Source organism: Sesamum indicum, linkage group LG8 (genome assembly GCF_026168435.1).
Source record: "Sesamum indicum cultivar Baizhima isolate 11 linkage group LG8, ASM2616843v1, whole genome shotgun sequence".
NCBI classification, from domain to species: Eukaryota; Viridiplantae; Streptophyta; class Magnoliopsida; order Lamiales; family Pedaliaceae; genus Sesamum; species Sesamum indicum.
Window position 1 is genome coordinate 18,928,175 of NC_142664.1, and position 22,315 is coordinate 18,950,489.

Genomic DNA, 22,315 nt, shown 5'->3' on the forward strand with positions numbered 1-22,315 from the left:
TAGCTACAGACGTAAAATAATTATGACCGTTAAGAAATTTTTAATTATTTTTTATGTTATAAATCACTACAATAATTTAATACTATCGATCACAATCCGACAAAATCAATGTAAAAATTTAAATTTTTACAAAGGGTAATTAATATTCACCATTATTTTACCTATAATCAAAATATTTGCGCAGTTTTTAGTTGTGGCAAATATTTTAACCTTGCTTATAAAAAGAACAAGGAATAGTCATAGCTGAATCAAGACTGATTAGTATGCACTATAATTTTTTACTTTTGCTTCTTGTAGTGTGTGTATATATAGTTATATTTTCAGATTGAATTTGAATCTTATTATATGAAGAGGGTTTTATCGAGTATTTCTAAAAAATACCTTACCCAAAATTCAAGAAATGATTAGATGGGGATGTTTGATTTTGAAGCAGTAAACTATAATACCTACCAGTAATTGTACTTGGTGAAAAGATGGAGCTCTCATTCTCCAAAGTGTGGGGACATAACCAAGACTAAATTTGCATGAAATTCTAAGTTAAGTGGCAGCAAAGCTAGTGGGGGGAATATCACCTACCTAGCTAGTTTTGACAGTCAACTTATGGATCGGATAATGCTAAACAAATTAAAAAGAAAAAGTGTACATGTGTTTTGTCTGGGCTAGCTATTCTTGTTTCACCCAAAACAAAAACAGTGTTTACATGTAAGAAAAAATGACTAACAAGATTTGCCCAAATTTGACACGGTTCCTAGATTGACCCAACACTCTTGTCCGCTTCTAGACGCCAAGATTTTGAGGTGAAGAAGGCCATATTGGGAAATAATCCAATACAGGGCTGATTCCACCCTCCAAATTCATCTCCTGGTACTGTACTGGGCCTGTTGCGACTAGGTTCTCTTCACTTGTCAGATTCTCAGCATCATTTGTTAGTCCAAGTTCTTTTTCCAGGAATCTAAACCATTCAATCCCCGGATCCAGTTTTTCTCCAGGACGGGACAGATCCTGTCCCTGATTCGGGTCATTCTCTTCTGCTTTCTCCGGGTGTAGAGGATCCAGGGAATCCAGCAGTTCCCAGAAATCAATATCGGAATCCAATGGAATTTCGATTTTCCCCTTGTTTGGATCGTTTTTTGGCCTGTTTTCCTGCAGGCTGGAGAAGTTGGAGGCGTAAGATGATGTAGGAGAATCAGACATCAGGGTTTCCTTGACTTGGTCGTGGTTATTAGGTTTCAGTTTTAAAAACTCGGCCTGTTTTTCGTTTGACTTCTTAACCTGCGATTCTTGATCACTGGGTGCCGACTTTTCCACGTTGTTATGAGCATCGGATGATGTAATAGAACTTGAGGTACAAGATGGAACTAGATCAGTTTTGTGTGAGTCATGATCTGCTGTAGTTTTCTTATAAGTTAGTGCTCTTTTCTTCAAGTGCGTGTTCCAGACATTCTTGATCTCGTTATCAGTTCTTCCGGGCAAGTAAGAAGCAATTTTTGACCACCTGCGGATTGTAGAATTATTACAAGTTGAATAACTGACAAAAATTAGATCAAATCGGTGTAAAAAATACGCAAAAGCAATATGTATGAGTTAGTGAGTTACTATAATGTACTTGTTTCCAATAGAATTATGGAGGTTGATTATGGTTTGCTCTTCTTCGGGCGTGAAGTTTCCTCGTTTAACGTCGGGCCTTAGGTAATTAATCCACCTCAAACGACAACTCTTTCCACATCGCATCAGCCCTTCAGACCAGAAATTACGCAAATTTAGTAAGTTGAAATGCCGAAAACAACAGGAAACTACATTGTCCAGTTAGTTCTGTCATTGTTTGTTGTATGTTACTGCACTTGAGAAGAAAGGAAGCTGATGTTGGTTGGAATTTCCTACATCTCCGAATGTGACAATTTGTCCGAAAAAGGATGTTAACTAATTTCACATTGTAAAACATGCAAAGTGCAAGAATTGGTGGGGCTTTTCTTGGAATGTGAATCTTGAAACAAAAGGAAAGACATAATATGAAAGATTCAGACAGCATCAATCATAGATAGCTTACCGATTCGTGCATTAAATCAAAATATATCAGTATCCAATCGTATATTAAAGTCGAGAACTATATACTACTATTGCATTAAAATGGAAGCCATATATGCTGTCCAAATTTCAGTATCTACGTCTAATACACCGTATACTGGCTGATCATACTGTTTTATGTTCTCAAAGTAAAACTCAAAGAAATTTGTAAGAATGACGAGAACTACAAGTCATACAGACAAGTGTAGATATCAACAATCAAGATTGCGAAATTAATCAGATTAGAACAACATACAAACGACACAAAGGTCGACCAACATTCAACAACTTCATCAGTTAGCAGCCGGTCATACATGTAATAACACTAATTAACGCGTTCCCTCGCCTACAAACGAATAAGGAAAAAGAGGCAACGGAGATGGGGTCTCATTACCGGCTTGTTTAGGCAGAGCGCGCCAGTTACTATGACCATGTATTTGTATGAAATTTGTGAGCCTCAAGTCCTCCGCAGGGCTCCATGGTCCCTTCTTCACCTTGCTCTTATCGCAGCACGGGGCTCGGCCTTTACCCATTTGGATTCTACACAAAGAATGATGAGTAACTAACAAAGTAGAGACAGAAAATAAGGTGCAACCACCCCTTTGATCCTGAAGATGATCATCACAGTCTTGTCTGGACCCTTACATGCTGGATTCTTTCATCACTTCACCTTCTCTCTATATATATAGGTTTAGTACAGACATGATTTCTTGCCTTTGTAGTAAGTGGACAGGATTCGCTTATTTATTAATAGTAATTTATTATTTATATTTATACTAATATAAAAAGAAAAATACTCCATACAAATAAACATAGTTAGTACTACCGTCACATCAATTTTTTATGAATTCAAAAATATCCTTTAATTGATAAAATAACTAATTTATTAATGATAAATTGATTTTTTTTCTTTCTTTCGTTTTTCTATTTATATATTCTATTTTTATTTATAATATAAAAAATTATTTATTATAAATACGCCAAGAATGGCATGACATATCGGCTGGTGTGTATATATATATTTTCTTGAAATTTATCCAGGAAGGGTATATATGTGAATAGATGTTAGTTCTAGATGATATAAATGTCAAATATATATTAATTACTACATGATAATTAAAAGGGTAATTAGTAATTTAATTAGCAAGACATAGCCAATGTTGTATATAATAATTATTGTGGTATCTTAATTTAATTTGTACATGTGGTTAGTATTACGTAAGAGTAGTCATGGCTAGGGCCTAGTTGGACTAACTATATGGATAATAGATTTTTGCACGATTAGACATTTATATATATATATATATATATATTGGGTGTGCATATACAAAGACTTTTTGCACTTGATGAGTGTCACAAATTAAATTTGAGTTATTATATATTGATGATTTTAAGTCTTTGAATATTGTACTATGTTGTTGAGTGAAGAAAACATTAATCTTTATCCTTCTCTCTATATACATATATACATGTGCAGTTTTTTATGAGCCCACGTGAGGTGATGAAATAATTCAAAAATATGTTAATTAATTTAGATTTAGGGATTATTGATTTGGGTATTATGATCAAAATCATGGTCTAACAAGTGAAAATTAGTCAGTTCAAGATCAAACCTCTCCGTATAATAAAATTGCCCGATACAAGACATTAATTAAATTAATATTTGTGCTTTATTGATTTAATTTATATTAAATAGTTATATACAACTTAACTCTTACCTTAATCATTTCCTATGTATCTTCTTTAATATTTTTAGATTTTTATTGATTTAAAAAAATAAAATTTTAAACACTTTCAAACACCATGTAATTAAAATATTAAAATGAACTTAAATTAATTAATAGTGAAACAACCTCTAAATCCTTATGGTAATTAATTAGTGAGCACTAATTTTCATTTTTCTTCTAAAATCTTGAAATGTAAAATACAAATATAATATATATATATATATAGTGCAGACCTAAATTTGGTAGGAAAAGGAGGAGTAGGAGAATGTTGCGATATGCAGTGTGATGGCTAACGTGCATGCAAAGGGTTGTAGCCATGTCCATATCACGTAAAAAGGAGTCCAATTTGCAAGTCTAGTGATTTAGGTCACCCGTCCTCATCATTTATATTATTTATTATTGGAAATTTCCATATTTTGAAAATTACGTGCCCCCCCCCCCCCCCCACCCCCGGCCTTTGGACAATAGTCATATAAAGTCTCCTAATTAGTCAAGTCTCTCAAAGTCAAAAATATTATCAACAAATTACATTAAAATAATAGCAATTTTATATATATTACAAACTCAGAAATATAGCTACCTATCATAATTAATTAACACAATCAAAAGATAAAAATCACAATAAATACTAATTAATTAACCACGGCATCAGCTAGTTGTTAGTCGTGTTTCAGCAAACGAAGCTGAAACATTAGTCATGACTTAAAATTATGATAGATATTTTGATCATATCTAAAATTCTTACAAGTATTAACTAAATATGGTTAAAACTTAATTTGCATAAATTTTGTCTAATTATTATAAATAATATTAATTTACCATAATTTTTTTAACATTAATCATTCATAATATATATATATATATAAATCGCGTCTCTGTATTGCCTCCCGTGCAAAAATTTAAAAAAATAAAATATAAATAAATGCAAACTACAAATATTTACATGGTTTGGATTATTCTCTTATACGGTTATGCCCATGACATGGGCCTTGTTTACTTAGTTGATAAAAGGAGATGTATATAGAAAAATTTTTACTCAAATTAAATTTGATTGAATCAAATTAATTACAAAATAGATATGATACATTTGTCATATCATTGATTGTTCTTTTTGAATTGTACATTAATTACACGATAAGTATATTATATTAATCTAAATTAAGTTTGATTATAATATTCCAGATGGATTGAATTCCATAGCCCAAAAAATTCCATCCCCACCCCCACCCCCACCGCAAGTCTTGAGTTAGGGAAGCAAGTATTAAATGCTTTTAAAACCGAATTACACCTAATTATTTGACATATTTGTTCATGGGGTTAGTAGAGATTTTCACTAACTTTGCATGACTTTTTTTTTTTATTTTTTATTTTTATAATGACCCTAGCAAGTGCCTAGAAAGGGACACATTTTATACTATATGCATGCATTCACATATACGTGTGCATGTATGTCTGCATGACGTACGTTAATGTACGTGTGGCTTAGTACTCATGTTGTAATGACAAAACCTTGTGTGGTTTTCATCAGCAGCACACGGGTACTCATTTGATTTTGAACACTATTTTCAAGAGTTTTGCTGCCCGGGGGTGGGGGGGGGGGTCTAGAATTTATTTTCTTGGAGTTGGAAATCTACCTTGACAAGCAACTCCACTAATTTATGTTTTTTTTTTTAGAGAAAACTGTACTCTAAGTACTTTGATTACTTAACAGACGCCAAATTGGCATGTGGGAGTATATAATTTGGGAAAAGTCGTATTTTTTGGTTCTACATGTTAAGATTTTTTTTTTTATTTAGTTCAATTTGTTTGATTTTTTTTGTATTGCATTCTAAAAATTGAAATTTTTTTAAACGTTAGTTTTCATGTGTATTATTTGTCTAATAATTAACATGCGAAAATGATAATTGCTATGTTAATTATTGAACGAAAAATGAAAGTAAAGACTAAAATTAAAAAAAATAATTTATAAAATGTAATATGAGAAAATGATAATAAATATAATTTGAATTCCATACTATGATGGGAGTTTGGAAAAAAAAATCTTGCAAGATTTTTTAGAAAATTTAATTAGTATAAAATTGAAAGAAATTAAGTTATAATTATGGTTAATTTTGTCCTTTGAGGTTGGTAAGATGCCGGTGAAAGGAGTAGAAAGCAGCAACACAGCAATTTAGTCCAAAAACAAGTGTTTAAATGCAACTTTTGTATTTTGGCGTTGTAATTTTTTATTTTTTTAGAAATAGAGAATAGATATTTTTCTTTTTTTCGAAAATAAAATTAAATAAAACTATATATATAGGTCAACATAAAGGCTCTGCCTTTTGACCCAAACCCTAAAGGGGGATTTGAATTAAGGGTTTAATTGCATTGAGTTTGGTAAAAGCTATGATTAATTATGCACCAATATTTCAAAAATGGTGCAGCAATTTCTTGACTCTATGCATTGATAATGACAGATGCTAATCATTATAATTTTTAAATGCATAATTAATTTGAATATTTGAGTTAAGAAAATTAATGGGTTTAATTAAGTTAGACTTAGGAAGCATAATTTCATCAATTAAATATAGCAAATACTATTTTTTTTTATTTTACTATTGTAAAATAGTAATAATATATTTTGTATTTTACTAAATAATTTCTAGTTATGCATAAAATTATCACTCTAAATGTTTTTAATTTATTATGCATTTATTAAATTTATATTTTAATTAGTTAAACTAGCTATAATATTGTTAACGTATAAATATCAAATAATGTTTTTTCTTTAATACTTTAAACTTTTAGATAAAATTATCGTTTAATATGGTACTAATTTCAAGCCAAATAAGAGATTTTCGGTTCAGATCTCATTATCATTGATTTATTAAAAAAAAATGTTGTGTGTGTAGTATTTATACGTGAGAGAGCGTGTTAAGATATTATATTAACTAATTTTTAGACGAGATGATCATTTAATAATTATATTATATATATATTCATGCAAATTAATTGAGTTCTACGTATCTATATATCTAAGGGTTCTTTTCTAACCTATCTTTTTTACTTTTTTAAAAAGTATCTTTAAATTGCAAATTTTTTATATATGGACCTATATGCAATTTTCTCTTATATTAGGCCGAATTAGAGTCATTTTTGTTCTTTGGTATAATTATAAATATTTTCTTATTGTTTAAAAAAAAGTATAAATATTTTCTAATTTTAACATCCGTCTGAAAACAAACTCGTTCCAATAGCATTTATTATATTTCCATCCAATTTTTATGGTGAATTGATTAAAATGACTTTTTGAAATATCAATTATAATTTTATATATTCCTTTACAATTTGTTTAAAACACTTTTACAAACTATCCCTACCCACCCTCAATTTTTTTTATATTTTTAATAAAAAAAATAAAGATAAAGTTGTGATTTCCAGCTTATCATCTAGCAGTTACATATTATTAAGTATTTGATAAATATTTATAATTTTTCAAACAGTGAGTAAATTTTAATAATTATATCAAATTTTAGGAAGATGAGTCGTAATTTATCCTTATTATTATTGTGCCTTAGGTAAGCCCAGTTAAATTAAGAGAGAACCCGCGTGTCCGTGTCTGTATCTATCTTCGACGAATTAACGTTGGACATTATTGTGGGCCGACAAACTGGACCATATATATGAATTGGAACACGCAAAAATATTAGACTAATGTCTGGAAAATGCCATATCGGCATTAATTGAGGGCTTCAACTTAGACCCAACTCTCACTTTCAATACTGCCCATTTTTTTATTGCCTTTTTCTTTTCTTTTTTTTTTGTTTTTTTTTATTTAGATTATTTCGTTTTGTTCGGTATATAATTTTGGATAAATTACAATGGAGACTTTTTAATTTTATTACGATTATAAATATTTTTTTATTATTTAAAAAAAACACAATTTTCCCTAAAATTATGGTCATACGAGGAAAATCTTCTACATGGGTTGTCACAATGGGTATATGTAATTTTTCGAACAATTAGAGGTATTTATAATTATAGCAAAATTCAGGGAGTCCATTGTAATTTATTTTTTATTTTAGACACTTTTTGGATCAATTGTTAAGAATGAATTATATATATATATATTAAAAAATATATTTCATTTTTTTTTATAAATAATTTGTAATTAATGCTTCTTTCTTATTCAACTTTCCTTGTTCAATATTTTGGTTATATATGTTAATATCAAATAATTGACAAAATTACTATCCAAATTAGATTTGATTGGACTCAAACACATGACATGTGTGATATATTTATCACGTAATTAATTATTCTTTTTAAAATATATATTAATTACACTTACCATATGATTGACGATTCTGAATTACGGCTTTCTATAATAATCGTTGTTTTAAGAATTTTTAATAACTGTTGCTTAATCGTGATCGACGACTACTTGCTGCGATAATTTGTTATTAATCATATAAATTGGTTATGGTTAAATATTATATTTCTTGCAATGAACTAGGTCAATTAATTTTACTTATAACTTATAAAAAGCTATGAGGTTTTGGGCAATATAGATATAAATATTTCATTATGTGTGATTTTGGCCAAAATGTAATATCATTTAATGCACATTAGTGCACTTAAATATTGAGATATAAATTAGTACAAGCATTTACCCACATTTATGTATTGCTTGATATAATACATAGTTTTTACCAAAAAAAAAACTAACAAAAATATGATATTTCTGGGAAATTTTACAATGGCTGAGGTTAAAATATATATATATTTTTTTTAAGAAAAACACATCATTTTTTTGGGATAATTACACTCATATTCTCTGAGGTTTGGTGTAATTACATGTAAATTCCATGTGGTTTGAGAATTTACGTCTAACAAATAAGTCTCTCTGTTAGTCAAAATTCACTGAATTTACTGATATTGATAGAAAAATTGGATGAAAGTTAATTTTTACCCTCGATTGATTTATTACTGCTTTATTATAGATCAAACAATTTCTTTGAACTAAACAACCCTTATAACGATGAACATATACCTAATCACATACATTAACGCGTGAAAACATATGAGGGTAATTTGATTAAAAAAAATTTATTTAACCTGCAATAAGTCAGTACTAAGTCAATCCAAGGTAAATATAAATTTTTTATTTTATTTTATTTTTTGTTAATATCAAGAAATTCAATAAATTTTGATTAATAAAAGGACTAATTGATAAGATGGAAATAAACATCACAAATGCTAAATGTAATTTTTCAACCACAAAAAATTTACGTGTGATTACACCAAATCTCGTGAAAGGAGAATGCAATTATCTTGTTTTAAACATGCATGAAAAGTCAATTCTTGGAGACGTTGAACAACCCAACACCCACCCCGTTGATTAAAACTTGAACAGTAGTTAATATAGACATTTATTACTAATTAATTAAATAATAATAATACATCAAAAGTCAATTAGCGCACAATTAGTTCAATATTAATTGCATGCATTAATTAAGATTGGATTTCAAATATTTCTCGTAATCCTAAAATTTCAACATTATGTTTTTTGAAATTTTAACATAGTTAGTTAGGGAAACTTTTAAGGGTTTAATGCAATTTAAATCATGTGATATTACAAACGATCAAATTATCTTTCTATAGAAAAAAATAGCAATTTACTTAATTTTTTATATTTTTAAAATAAAATAATTTAACCCCTTATCTAAAAAATATAGAGAGGTAAATTATATTATTTTAACAAATTCGAAGAAATAAATTAATTTTATAAGAGATTAATTTAATTATTCATCTGCAATATTTCAGAAGATTGCTTACATTTTTTCGAGACGATGGAAAAATAATAATAGACAAGGTAATGAGTGAGGACCATTCACATGCAATAATATCTCACCTCAATTTTGGGACTTAATCATAAAAATATGGACAAAAGTTTAGGCTACACTTTGATGATACTCTCTTTCACGCAAAAACGCATTTCTGGGGCTAAGCCTTTGTTTGTTCTCACCCACAAAATTCTAACTAACGTTTTCTTTTAACATCATAATCGGAAAATTGCAGGTTTAGTCCTATTAAATAACGGTTTGACATTTTTAGTCTCTAGATTTACGATATTTAATTCTATGCTTTATGAAATATCAAAATAATTTTAAAATTGAGAAAATTAGATACATTTAGTTTTATATTTTATGAAATTATCAAAATTAAGAAAAATCTCGATAGAATTAATTCTATGCTTTGTAAAATTTTCAAAATGGTCCCAAAAAAAAAATTAATATATTTTATCTCATGTCTAAACTTTCGTCAAAAAATATACACCAAAACACATGCAATGCGATTGTTCATTAGTCGGAGGAATGTGAAATTAAAAATAGTTTAAAAAAAATGTATATGACAATTAGGGACTTCATATTTATAGGGATGAGATCGAATTGTACTATCATGATCATACTATGATCGAGATCCTCTATGGAGATCAAATATATTATCGGATCATATAGTGTGAATTTGGTCATTTAAACGATATTTGGTGGTTGAATTATTATTATTTTTTTCAAAATTTAGATGTGAATCTCATATCAAAACGTCGACTTAAAAAATACTTTCTAGAAAATAGAAGCTCAATGAAATACTAAAGTTATTGTCAAAATTTCCTTAATTAATTCTCGGAAATCATAGAGCATAGGGTATTATTATCGGGATAATTACATCTATTCTTCCCGACTTGTGGTCTATTTACACCGACAATTTCTGTCTTTTGAAAAATTATACATACACCCATCAGAATTGTCCATATTTTTTACACAAACCACTCATATTTTTTGAGCAATTACGCGTACGGTCTTAAAAAACGAACATCATTACACAAATTAATGCTCCTTAATTTTTGACTGTCATAAATAACTTTTATGATAACATAAAATATATGAATAATTTGTATAAACAAAACGTACATAAAAAAGGTGAAATGTAATTATCTATAATGTGTTGTGGATCATAATGACATGTGGTTCTTCGAGGTGGTGACAAGAAATGTCGCAGTCAGAGTTTATGACAAGTCTTATGAGTTTTGGCAGCCACATCATCTTCATTTGACCTATTACCAAAATGTTAGAACAATACAAAAGTGCTCATAATTTTTTTTCTCAATTTTCGTAATCTCCCAATTTCATTTTCACCTTCCGGTAAGGAGACAGGTAGCCACTAGAGAGGAACCAGCCTGCCCCATCACAAACACTAGAGTATTTTGTGCAGGACAAGAATTAATTGTAATAATTAATAATAAATAATTATTAACTACGATCAGTAATTTTTCTTAAAATGGTTAAAATATTTACCTTAATTTTATTTTTACTATGATTCTTATTTATGACAAATAATAGTAAAAACTCGATTTTATTTATTCATGATTACTAATAATTATTTGCAAACAAAATACCTTGATTAAAAAGAAATACAAAATTTAATGGGTAGAATCCAGATCTTAAATCTAATCAACATTCTAACGGCTAGGATAAAAGCACGTAGATACATAAATATTTATTGAGTATGAATTTGGATAGAATGAAACTCGCACTTTGCCAAACTTAAAAGTTGCACGATGCCATCTTATTTGTCGCTATTTAATTTGATGCCAAATTTTTGGTGTGAGTTTGGTGGCTTTAATTAATGTAAGAAAAACTATTACATGACATTATTATTTGAATATTTATGTATAAGGGTTTGACATCATTGAATTTTAATTAATTTATTTGGCTGCAAAATTTAAAATCCTATTTGGAAAAATGAACACATACGGAAAGATGAAAAAGTGTTTTATGTTTAAGCCAATTTTAATAGAAAATTAAATAATATTTTTTGACCCGTAACTTAGAATAATTTATGTAAAAAATTATATTTTTGAGGCCATAAACACCTTTGTGTTAGATATTTAATGTAGGGTTGACTATAAATTGTGTACTAGGAGTGGTTAACAATTGATGCATAGCGCCACCACATGAACAATCCACCAAAAATTGAATGCAACCCCATGTTACTTTAATTTCAAGTCCAAGGAATTAAGTTTGATTATTATCTAGTCAAACAAAATATCTACTTTAATTAATACTACTACCCTTATCAATATTGTTTTTCTTGAAATTGAGAATTTTTTAAGACGGACCAACGTGAAAATATCGAATAATATAATTTAATTTATATCGGTATGATATAAATCTGAATGTTATTTTAGTATGAGAAGGACGTGTTTGCCAAACAGCTTTAGTTGTAGTTTGTGGAGAGTGAAGTTAGAAAGGTGATTGGGAGCATATATTTAAAAGAAAGCAGTTTTGATTTTAGAAATAAGGTATAATGAGTTTTGAATTGTTAAAGAAAAAGGAAAATGGGGAAAGGGAAAGGTGTTAAGTATTGATTAATAGAGAGGACAAACAGCGATTAATGCATAAAATTTGAAGAAGTGATTAGCTGCATTTATGAGACCTATCAAACACCTCTCTCTCTCTCTCTCTCTCTCTCTCTCTTTGTATTTAGCGTCTCATTAATTCACAGCTGTCCTTTAGTGCATTTAATGCGACGCCCTCAAAACAAAATTACAAATTTAGAATCTCTCTGTAATAATTAAAAAAATTAATTACCATAAAAATATTAAAGAAATTTCCCATAAATATATATCATGTACATTAAATTCTTCATAATGGGACTTTAAATAATTATAGTAATTTTATTATTTTTGTTTTGATGTGGTGGTTGAGGTCCAATGATTAAATTCGAGTTCTATCCAATATGTGAAAATTTGATTAATATTATATGAGTTTGTAATTTATTTACAGTCATATTGATATAATAGAAAATTAGTACAATTTATTATTTATTATTATGTATATATATTCATCTATTGATTGAATCAATAATATTGTTGAAAAAAACAGTTTTATTAATTTTCATCATAATCAATTTTTTTTTTAATTTGAGGGATTCACTCATTATTCCTGTGTAGGTAGCCCCCCCCCCCCCCGGCACCCCCACACTGAGCCCTTCAATATAAACCCATCCACTCAAGACTTCTCTTCCTCTCTCGTTTCTTTTTCTCTATTTCTCTCTGTTTTCCTGTTGGGTTCTGCGAAGAAAAGAAGAGAAGAGAGAGTATTTGTTCTTCGTGGGATGGCGGCCGACGTCAGTTCTCTCGTCAGAGTGATGGGCGGTGGTGACGCAAATGAGTCACCAGCGTCGGCGAAATCGACGGCGGCACCGATCACTAGGGACTTGCTTGGAGGGTGCTGTACCCTTGAATCCAAGGAATTGGACCTCGACCTGCAAGTCCCTTGTGGCTGGGAAAAACGCCTTGACCTAAAGGTATAATCTTTGTCTGTTGTTCTTCCCTTTTTTTTTTTTATTTAAACCAAAAACCAAAAAAGAAAACAAGTTTATATATATATATATATATATTTAATTTTCTGATTTTCTGTTTGATTCTTGATTTTCTAATAATGCACGAGCATAAAAGAGCTGATTTTTCCTTTTTTTTTTTTATATGTATAAAGATTTTCTTTCTTTTGTTTATTGCCTAATCTTATCAAGATTGCTTGTGGGCTTGTTTTTCCTGCTTCATTTTTAATTTTTATTTACTTTTTTACTATTTCTTGCTGTAATTTGGCTTTCAGCTGTATGATTAAATGTATGCGTTCTTGCCCTTTTCATGTTTGCTTTTACCTGTTCTTGTGTGGCAATTCACTCAGAATCTCAATCTCCATGTTGATGGGCATTGATGAGTTGATGAATTGCGTGCATTTATTACTGAACAGGAAGCTGTCACTGTAGCATTCATTTCAGTTGTCTGAATTAATGTTCTTTGTTCTTATTCGTGTGTTTTTGTAGTTCTCCGCTCAGGATTTCATTCACTGCTTTTTTATGAATAAAAAGCTCTACGCTGTACTGTATCCGTAGCTTTTCTGCCTTGGCTATACGCGTATAAAACCAATCCTCATGGACTTAGATTCTCTGCAGTTCAAATCATATGTTGTTGCTCTTGTTTTTAGTATCATAGTGCATGAATTCTTGGTCTCAACAACTTAGTACGTTTCCTTGGACTGTGGAAAATTCCCCTGATTCTTGTTTATAAGTCAACTCATGTTGGTTATGTGTGATTTGCAGTCAGGAAAAGTTTATCTCCAGAGATGCAACTCTACAAACTCTTCCTCTTCAACTTCAGAGACCAAGCCACGGAGCAGCAAGATCACGGCTAAGTTTCAGGACCTCAATATCCCTCCAACATCGAAGCAAACGCTGAACCTCTTCGACGAGGCTAGCTTAGACTTGAAGCTCGTTTCTTCATCGTCGGCTTCCCCTTCGTCGTCCAATTATCAGAGTGTGTGCACTCTTGACAAAGTGAAATCAGCGCTGGAGAGGGCAGAGAAAGAGACCGTTAGGAAACGATCGATATCGATGTCTAAGTCATCTTCACCCCGCTCGACTTCTTCGTCCTCGGTCAAGGACAGCGAACTCTATCAGGAAGAGAAGTCGTCGGCCTCATTTGCAGCCGGGTGCCCCGGGTGTTTGCTTTATGTGCTGATCTCAAGGAGCAATCCGAAGTGCCCTCGATGCTACAGCAACGTGCCGTTGCCTGTCGCAGCCAAGAAGCCTCGTATCGACCTTAACATATCTATTTGAAAGTTTTGGAAGAGCCCATCAAATGGTTCTAATTTTTTGTATAGATAGAAAAATAGGTCTATAAGTTGAAAGAATTGGTACATAAATGTTTTAAAGGTTTGAGCTCTCTTATTTTATTTGCAGTGGTACATCTAAGTTGAGAATCGTGAATGCATCCCCTTGTCTACAGTACAAATTCATCTGCTTGCATCTTAGGTCTGGTATTAGGCTGCACAGATTCTTACACACTGTGTTTGGATTCAGAATAATGTGTCATAGGATTTAGAGTTGATGAAATATCTATTTGTCTGGGGTAAAACTGGAATACCCCTGAAAAGACAATAATACCCTCAAAATTCCCAAAAATAGGGGTCGTTGCTGATCCAAACGTAAACCCAGGTTGATGATTCGAAATCACAACAATTAGTTGCAAGCTTGTCATATAATATATACTTATATTATGAGATCTAGCTCTTGGACCCTAGCATCCCACGAATTCAAACTAACTTTAACTAATTGGATGGTTGTAGTGGAAGCCTGGAGACGATCCCCACAAACGTAACGATCTCCTGTTTCAGGTTCGGGAATCAGGTGATCCGTATACCTTGATCGCTCTTCATAATTGGAAGACAACCGATGAGTTACAATGGGAAAACTTATATCAATTCACAAAACTATCTTAATAACTGCTAAATCATCAGAACTATTTCTTGATGATCAGAACCTGAGAAATCTTGAACTCACAAGTTTCAAATTACACCTCAGAGGTTTTGTGTTTGATTCTCTTATAAAAACCAGACAGAAGTTGAACTGAAAAAAATAAAGACAGAGGCAATAGATAGCTTGAGTCAGAGCTGAGAGGGTTGTAAATGCTGCATGGTTGCTTCATGAGGGCAAATTACTGTATACCAAAAGACTGTTTAATATTATGCACCTAACAAATAATAAATGAGAATTATTTCTTCCTACCGTCTTTGAATACACACACCTACTTTCTTACAGCATTTCAATTAGTGTTTTACCACCTTGTACGCAAAAATTTCGATTGAATGTGCTTTTGCTGTTGGATTTGACGAAAGACTTTAAGATCCCAGTCCCACTGTGGATATATAGAAGCTCGTAACTTTGTTCCATTCTAATTTATTGTCCTCTGCCTGCTATTCCGGTTATTAATTAAATTGCACGGAGAGTGATCATTTTGATTTTCCAGTTCTTTGCTGAATAATCAGATTCGAAATGAATTCTCCAGGTTTATCGTTTATGTTATTGAATTAATCAAATATCAAAATTTAATCGGGGTCGAGATTAGTGATGACTTGGTGACCTGAGTCAGGTGACAGCCTACAAACTGGATAATGGGTTGACCGGTGAAATTACACCTTTAGTCCTGATTTTGGAATCATTTTCAAAATTTCGTAAAATAAATGATTAAATGTGCCAAGTTTTATAAATTTTGAGACCATTTTCAAAACCCCGTGAAGCATAGGACTAAAAGTGTTGAACCCTCATCCTAAGAGAGTAAATAATTCATGCATACCTAGTGAAATGGTTCAATCGGTATTTATAGCCAATTGCAAGAACTTGTATGAAGCCACGTATCATTCTGAGAGCCCTTGGATGGTAGGCATCAATAGCCAAATTCCAGGTTTTTCAGGTCGAGTGCTAACCGGCCTAATGAAAAACACACGGACCTTAATTCTGTCTGGTAATTATTAGAGGTCTTTGAGGGGCAAAATCATCAAAAGGTGGTTTTATTAAACCCTATTACATCACATTGCATATAAACAAAATAAAGAAAACATCTTATATTAAATTTCTTAGGAGAAATTGAATTTTCAACATAGTTTTGGTCAAAGAATGAATTCAAATACAATAATGAAATTAAAGATTGATACATAGAGCAGTTATAGAAGTTGAGTAATGACAAGTTAAAGATGTTCAAAGATGAATATAGAGGTGGAATATTTCAATTCAGACATTAATGTTGGACATTAAAAGCACCAAATTTTATATGCATATGGATTTTCTTTTGGGTCCATATGATATTAAAATTGTATTTTTCGTCCCATAATTCATGTTTTAATATATTGGTAAAATTTAATGAAGTTTTCACTAAATACAAACATCATAAATTAGCAGTGTTACTCTATATTTTTAATTAATTTTGAATTCGTTATATTAAAAAAAAATAAAATTACAATAATTTAATTATTGCATCATCATAATTTACTAATTGAATCTTGCATAGAAAGTTTTATCTTATTCGTACACGAGAAGTTTGGTTTGAGATATGTAAGTCGGAAGATACAATAAAATTTAAAAATAAGAAAAATAATTTCAGTTTGACTGCATTTAATGCTTTAATTGAGAAAATACCAACCATATTAAAGTATGATGGATTTGGTATTGGATATGAAGTAATTAGACATAACAAGTGAAATTATTGAATATATAGACCCCCTCAACATTCTACTCACCCTACTTAACAACTTTTACATAAATATTTCTTAGATACAACACATATAATTCGAGATACAAAGTGAATCAGAAACTTATAATCAAGTTATGAGTCGACTACTGACTACTGCAAGCAAGCTCATGTTTGTGCGTATTAACGGAAAAGGTTTTGAAATCACAATTATGGTGGTTAACATTAATGGAAAATTCAACTCCAGACCAAGTCAAGTCAAAAATCTGAACCAATTACACCGTAAGTACAATATAGTTATCATATTATTGATGTACAATTTAAAGAAAATGACCAAATCTCATAACAGATTATATCACTTCTAACAAGTAATCGATTGGACTCAATCAAATTTAATTCAAATAAGAAATATATTACTAAAGGGCAGAGTTTTCTTGAGAAAAACTGTGGGGTGGGGGTGGGGGTGGGGGGAACAAAGTTAGGTAATAATATGAAAAAATGGAGATAGTATTGGAGTGTGAGGAATGCATTAAAACCACATAATTCCTGCAGCAGTGGTTCTAAATGCAACTGCTGCGCAAGAAATTTGCAAAAACTCATCAAAGACTTTCCTGACCGTAGAATAAATGATTGAAAACAGTACCCCACCTAAACTATTTATAAGGATTAATTCCTCACCCTCCTTCTTCAACCTAAATCGCATTTACTCCTCCCATTCATTATCTACCTAACTTACATTTAATTCCATAATAATTGTTCTTTCATCTTACACGCTTTTTAAAATACCACACCTACCCTTTCAGATGAAACCAATTGTTTTCTTAGCCTTTTTTTTTTTTTTTGGGTTAATTTTTTGCAATTTTATGTACATCTATCGTTATTTTAGATCGACCCGACTTGTATGTAGGCTACGTCTGTTTCATTAAATGTTTCTTTTTTAGATTTTTCAATAATTCTACTATTTAGAATATTAAATCGATCAATTATCTATATATATATAACATATGTATACACATCAAGATTTTCATTCGAACAAATCAAATACTTCTTTTTAGTGAATCGGATACTATTATATTGTGAAATTCAGTAAACCAACAATTGTGTCCACATATTGATGGGATTCAAACCCATACCATTTAGTCATGAAATTTCAATTTCATTAATTAAACTAGTCCTCATTACGTAAATCAAATACTTGGACATTGAAAGTAAACACCCAATACAGATGCAAAGATTCAATATTTGAAAACGAGATTTTTCATAGGAAAATTTTGTACACGAACCATTGGATTGTCTCCTAACAACTGCATGTTATAATTCATATGCCACTAATTTTCTATCAAGAAATAAAATAGAGATATTAGATATATAGAAGCCAAAATTTTGCTTTACTACCTAGAGTTGCAGTTCCAATAGTGTTGGTATATAGGCTCATTTACTCTAAAAAATTATGGGGATCATACCTATAAATTAATGTTCTGGTCCAAATTGCAGACAGGGAATTAAAGAATTTAGAGTTGTGACAAGAGAATATTTAGCAGTAATTAATAAGAATTAATGTATCTATATTTTCACTATTGAGATTAAATGACATATATATAGATTTAAATACTTCATTATTGTTTGAAAGATTACAATACCTTTTAAATTAACGACCTTCTAACCAATACCTCTAGTGATCGTTTATTGCAGTGCGGTATTAGTCAGATGATCATTAATTCTAAACAAGTATTTGTAATTTTTCGAGAACGAAAATGTATTTATAATTATATCAAATCTTAATTAATAAGGGATCAAAACCCTAATTAATTGCTGATAGCGACATTGATGTTCCAAGAATTTAAAGTTTGTTGCTCTTGTAGTTGTCTCAAAGTGCCAATTTAAGATCCATCCATGCTCTAAAGTTTGCTTGTCAAAATTTAAGGTAAATTATAAAGTACTTCTCGAAAATTTAATTATTATAATTATAAATATTTATTATTTTTTAAAAAATTATAAATATTATTTAAAATTAATAAATATTTTGTTGTGACAATTAATTCATTATAGGGGTATTTGTTATACGATCATTAATTTTATATTATTTTTTTGTAATTACGACAAATTTTAAAAAAACTCATTGATAATTTACTTTTTAATTTAATGTAACTAACTATGATCATAAATTTCCTACCCATAAATCTGCAGTCTTGTAATAGAAGTTGTAACAAATTAAGAGGCAACAGCGGCACTTCATTAATTTACGGTTGCAGCCTATAAATGAGGGAAAAGCGTGTTTACCTAAGTTTCATCGAAAAGAGTTGTCCTATATGTATTTATATATGGTTTAGTTTTGTGATAATGCTTGTTTTTTAAGGGCATTAAATAACTTTATTAAATATTTATGTCCCAAACCCAAACCACTGGAAATTAATGTTATTTCCAACTTCAATAAATTTTTATAAGGGTTAATTATACTATTTTTTTTTTAATTTGGTGTAATTACATGTATGATTTTAAATTTTTTTTTTTTACTAATATTAAGTCAGTAATAAGTCAATCGTGGATAAATATAAATTTTTATTTAATTTTTTATTTTACTAATATTAACAAATTCTACGAAATTTAACTAACAAAGTGATTGATTTGTTACACAGAAACAAACTTCATGAGTAGTAAATATGATTTTTCGAATCGTAAAGAGTTTATGTGTAATTATACCAAACTCTACGAATGAACGACGTAACTAACCTTGTTATAAGTAGCTCGACAAATAGCAAAGCTAATTATGGGCATTCAAGATTGGTATTCAATTAGCACTTGGTCTAGAAATTGTGATAGTAACAAAACTTTGCAGAATCTTGGTAAAGATTGTCGAACAATTTTGATCAGGGAGAAATTCTTACTCGAACTAGGTTAGGTTTGATCGAACCAAATCAATCACAAAACAAGTAAATCATATTTGCTATGTGATTAAATATTTCAAAAATGGGTCAGAACCCGATCCATTATGATTCATCTGATGTCACATAGACTTGGGTTGAGTTGTGTTGGGCCGAAGCCCAAACAGAACTAGCATTTGTTTGGGTTAACATAAGAATCTTGAAAGCCCAAATCCAAATTAGGTCCTTCTATCTGAAATTAAGAAGAAGCTCGCACATGACAACTTGAATTTTAATCAATTATATTTGTTATGAGTACTGATATATAAAAATTGATCGATAACATAACAAATATATTATATATTTACACTTACTATATAATTAAATTTTACAAACATATTTTGGGTAAACAAGGGAGATTAATGTTATAATAATACAAGACATTTATTCCCTAATAATAATAATAATATATAAAGTAGGAAAATTACAAAAACTTGATGTTCAAGATAGTCCATAGTGATGAATGAGTGGTGGGCATGTGCATCATCACATGATCACCTACTCACATGCTCTTCTCTCTACCAATCATCATGCTTAACACCAATGCACATAATACCTTTTCTTATTTTTTCTCCTTAGTCGTAGTAGCGCGCTGTCTCTGTGTGTAAATAATAATAATTTTTTATATTTTAAAATACATTATATAAATCAGTACTTCATATATCCAAAAGAAAAAAAAATTAACTTAAAAATATCGTTGACACAACAAAGAATTGGTTGAGTGATATCACAAACTGCAGTTTGTCTGTTTTTTATTTTTTATATAAATATAGATAACCATTACTTCCATCTAGTACGACTATAATTAGGCATTGTTCGATAATTTCTTTATGGAAAGAATATTATGCAGTTAAATTTAGAGGGTGTTTGGCTAAGTTTGTTTAAAAGATTTTATGAGTTTACATATTTTATAGGAAACTATAATTTCTTTTTAAAACAAAGGAGAGAAATTATTGAAGTATTTGTAGAAAATAAGATGATGGAGCTTGTTATATTTTACTAATAGTAAATTTTATTAAATCGAAAAAATTGTTAATATTTTTAAAATAAATTGAAAACTCCCAACTTTCTTTAATGAATGTGTAAGTTGATAAAATTATATTTTGGAATTTTATAAGCCGGCTTTAGAAAAATGATAAACTACAAAGGGCATTATGAGATTTGTCATAATCATAAGTACTCAATTAGTATTTTAAAAAATTATAAATACTTTTAAAAATTAATTGCGTTCTAACAAATATTATCCCTTATAAGTTACGAACGGATGTACTTGTTAGACTATTACATAATGTTTGGATTCGTTTTTTGAGTGTTTTGTTGTGTTTTGTGGAAATAGAGAGAGAAAAACAAAGATAAACAAGTGTGTGTTAGAGATAGTATGTATGTTTGGATTTATTTTTGGAGATAATTTAAAATAAGTATTATATATTTAATGTTGTATTTTGGGAGACAAAAATTACTATTCATTGTCAAATCATGTCTTTGGAGATAATTTAAAATAAGTATTATATGTTTAATGTTGTATTTTGGGAGACAAAAATTACTATTCATTGTCAAATCATGCCTTTTTTATATATATTTATGCATATATGTGTGTATATATATATGTATATTTTTATGCTAAAACAGTTAAAAACACCTAAATAAGGTGTTTTTGAATGATGACAAACATTGAATATGTTTTGACTTGTCTCGAAAATAAGTTGAAAATTAAAACAAACATAGTGTTAATAATTTCAATAGTGTATTTATAATTATGAAAAATTTAAAAAATATATATATTTATACATATCCATATTCCATTCGTATCAAAGGTCCGTTTGGATTATTGAAGTTACATGTGGGGCAGAATCAGTTTTCACACTGAAATTGAGGGCTTAATGCTTGTCAGCTAATCACAGACAAACGCGTCAGTACAATACTCTCATCATGTTCTTGGGAGCTCTTATTAATTAATGATGATTGTTGACAGTTAAGTGGTTGAGCTGTGCCACTCTCTTTCTCTACTATTTATATATATAATATTTATATTTATGATTTATTTTCATCTTTTAAATAATTATTCATATACTTATTAAAAATTATTTACACAATCATCCATCATTTTAAACTACTTGTATTTTTTTTTTTTTTACTATCAACAGTTATTTCTATAATTATATAAAAAGCAGGCTATATATATATTAGAGAACGTAAATGTAGTTATCTCGATTATATATTAATAGTTTTATAATGTAATAATTGAAGTGAATAATATTATATATATGTATGAGGATATAAGTTTGAACAGCTTAAGCGTATTACGGGCGGTATACGTGTTGTCCGAATACTATGATGATGATGATGAAGAAGCATGAGGCCATCAATATACGTGTTGAACAGCTTAAGCGTATTACGGGTAATAATAAATTAAATACTATAAATTTATGAGTGTTTTTTTTTATTTACTTTTAAAAAAAATCGAATACATTATTTATTATATTAAAGCATATTAATATTAATTTAATATGATCAATTATTTTTTTAGTAAC

The 22,315-nt window shown here is 29.6% G+C and overlaps 2 protein-coding genes across 2 annotated transcripts; one reads left to right on the forward strand and one right to left on the reverse strand.

Moving 5' to 3' along the window:
- Positions 1 to 467: 467 nt before the first annotated feature.
- Positions 468 to 2,752, reverse strand: MYB63 (myb domain protein 63). Its single transcript, XM_011088057.3, has 3 exons — positions 2,459 to 2,752; positions 1,607 to 1,736; positions 468 to 1,495 (listed from the first exon to the last, which is right to left on the reverse strand). The coding sequence occupies exons 1-3, from the start codon at positions 2,595 to 2,597 to the stop codon at positions 778 to 780; spliced, it is 987 nt and encodes a 328-aa protein (XP_011086359.1). The 5' UTR covers positions 2,598 to 2,752; the 3' UTR covers positions 468 to 777.
- A 10,096-nt stretch (positions 2,753 to 12,848) lies between these two features.
- On the forward strand, positions 12,849 to 14,610 carry LOC105168112 (uncharacterized). Its single transcript, XM_011088058.3, has 2 exons — positions 12,849 to 13,142; positions 13,941 to 14,610. The coding sequence occupies exons 1-2, from the start codon at positions 12,951 to 12,953 to the stop codon at positions 14,454 to 14,456; spliced, it is 708 nt and encodes a 235-aa protein (XP_011086360.1). The 5' UTR covers positions 12,849 to 12,950; the 3' UTR covers positions 14,457 to 14,610.
- Positions 14,611 to 22,315: the final 7,705 nt, after the last annotated feature.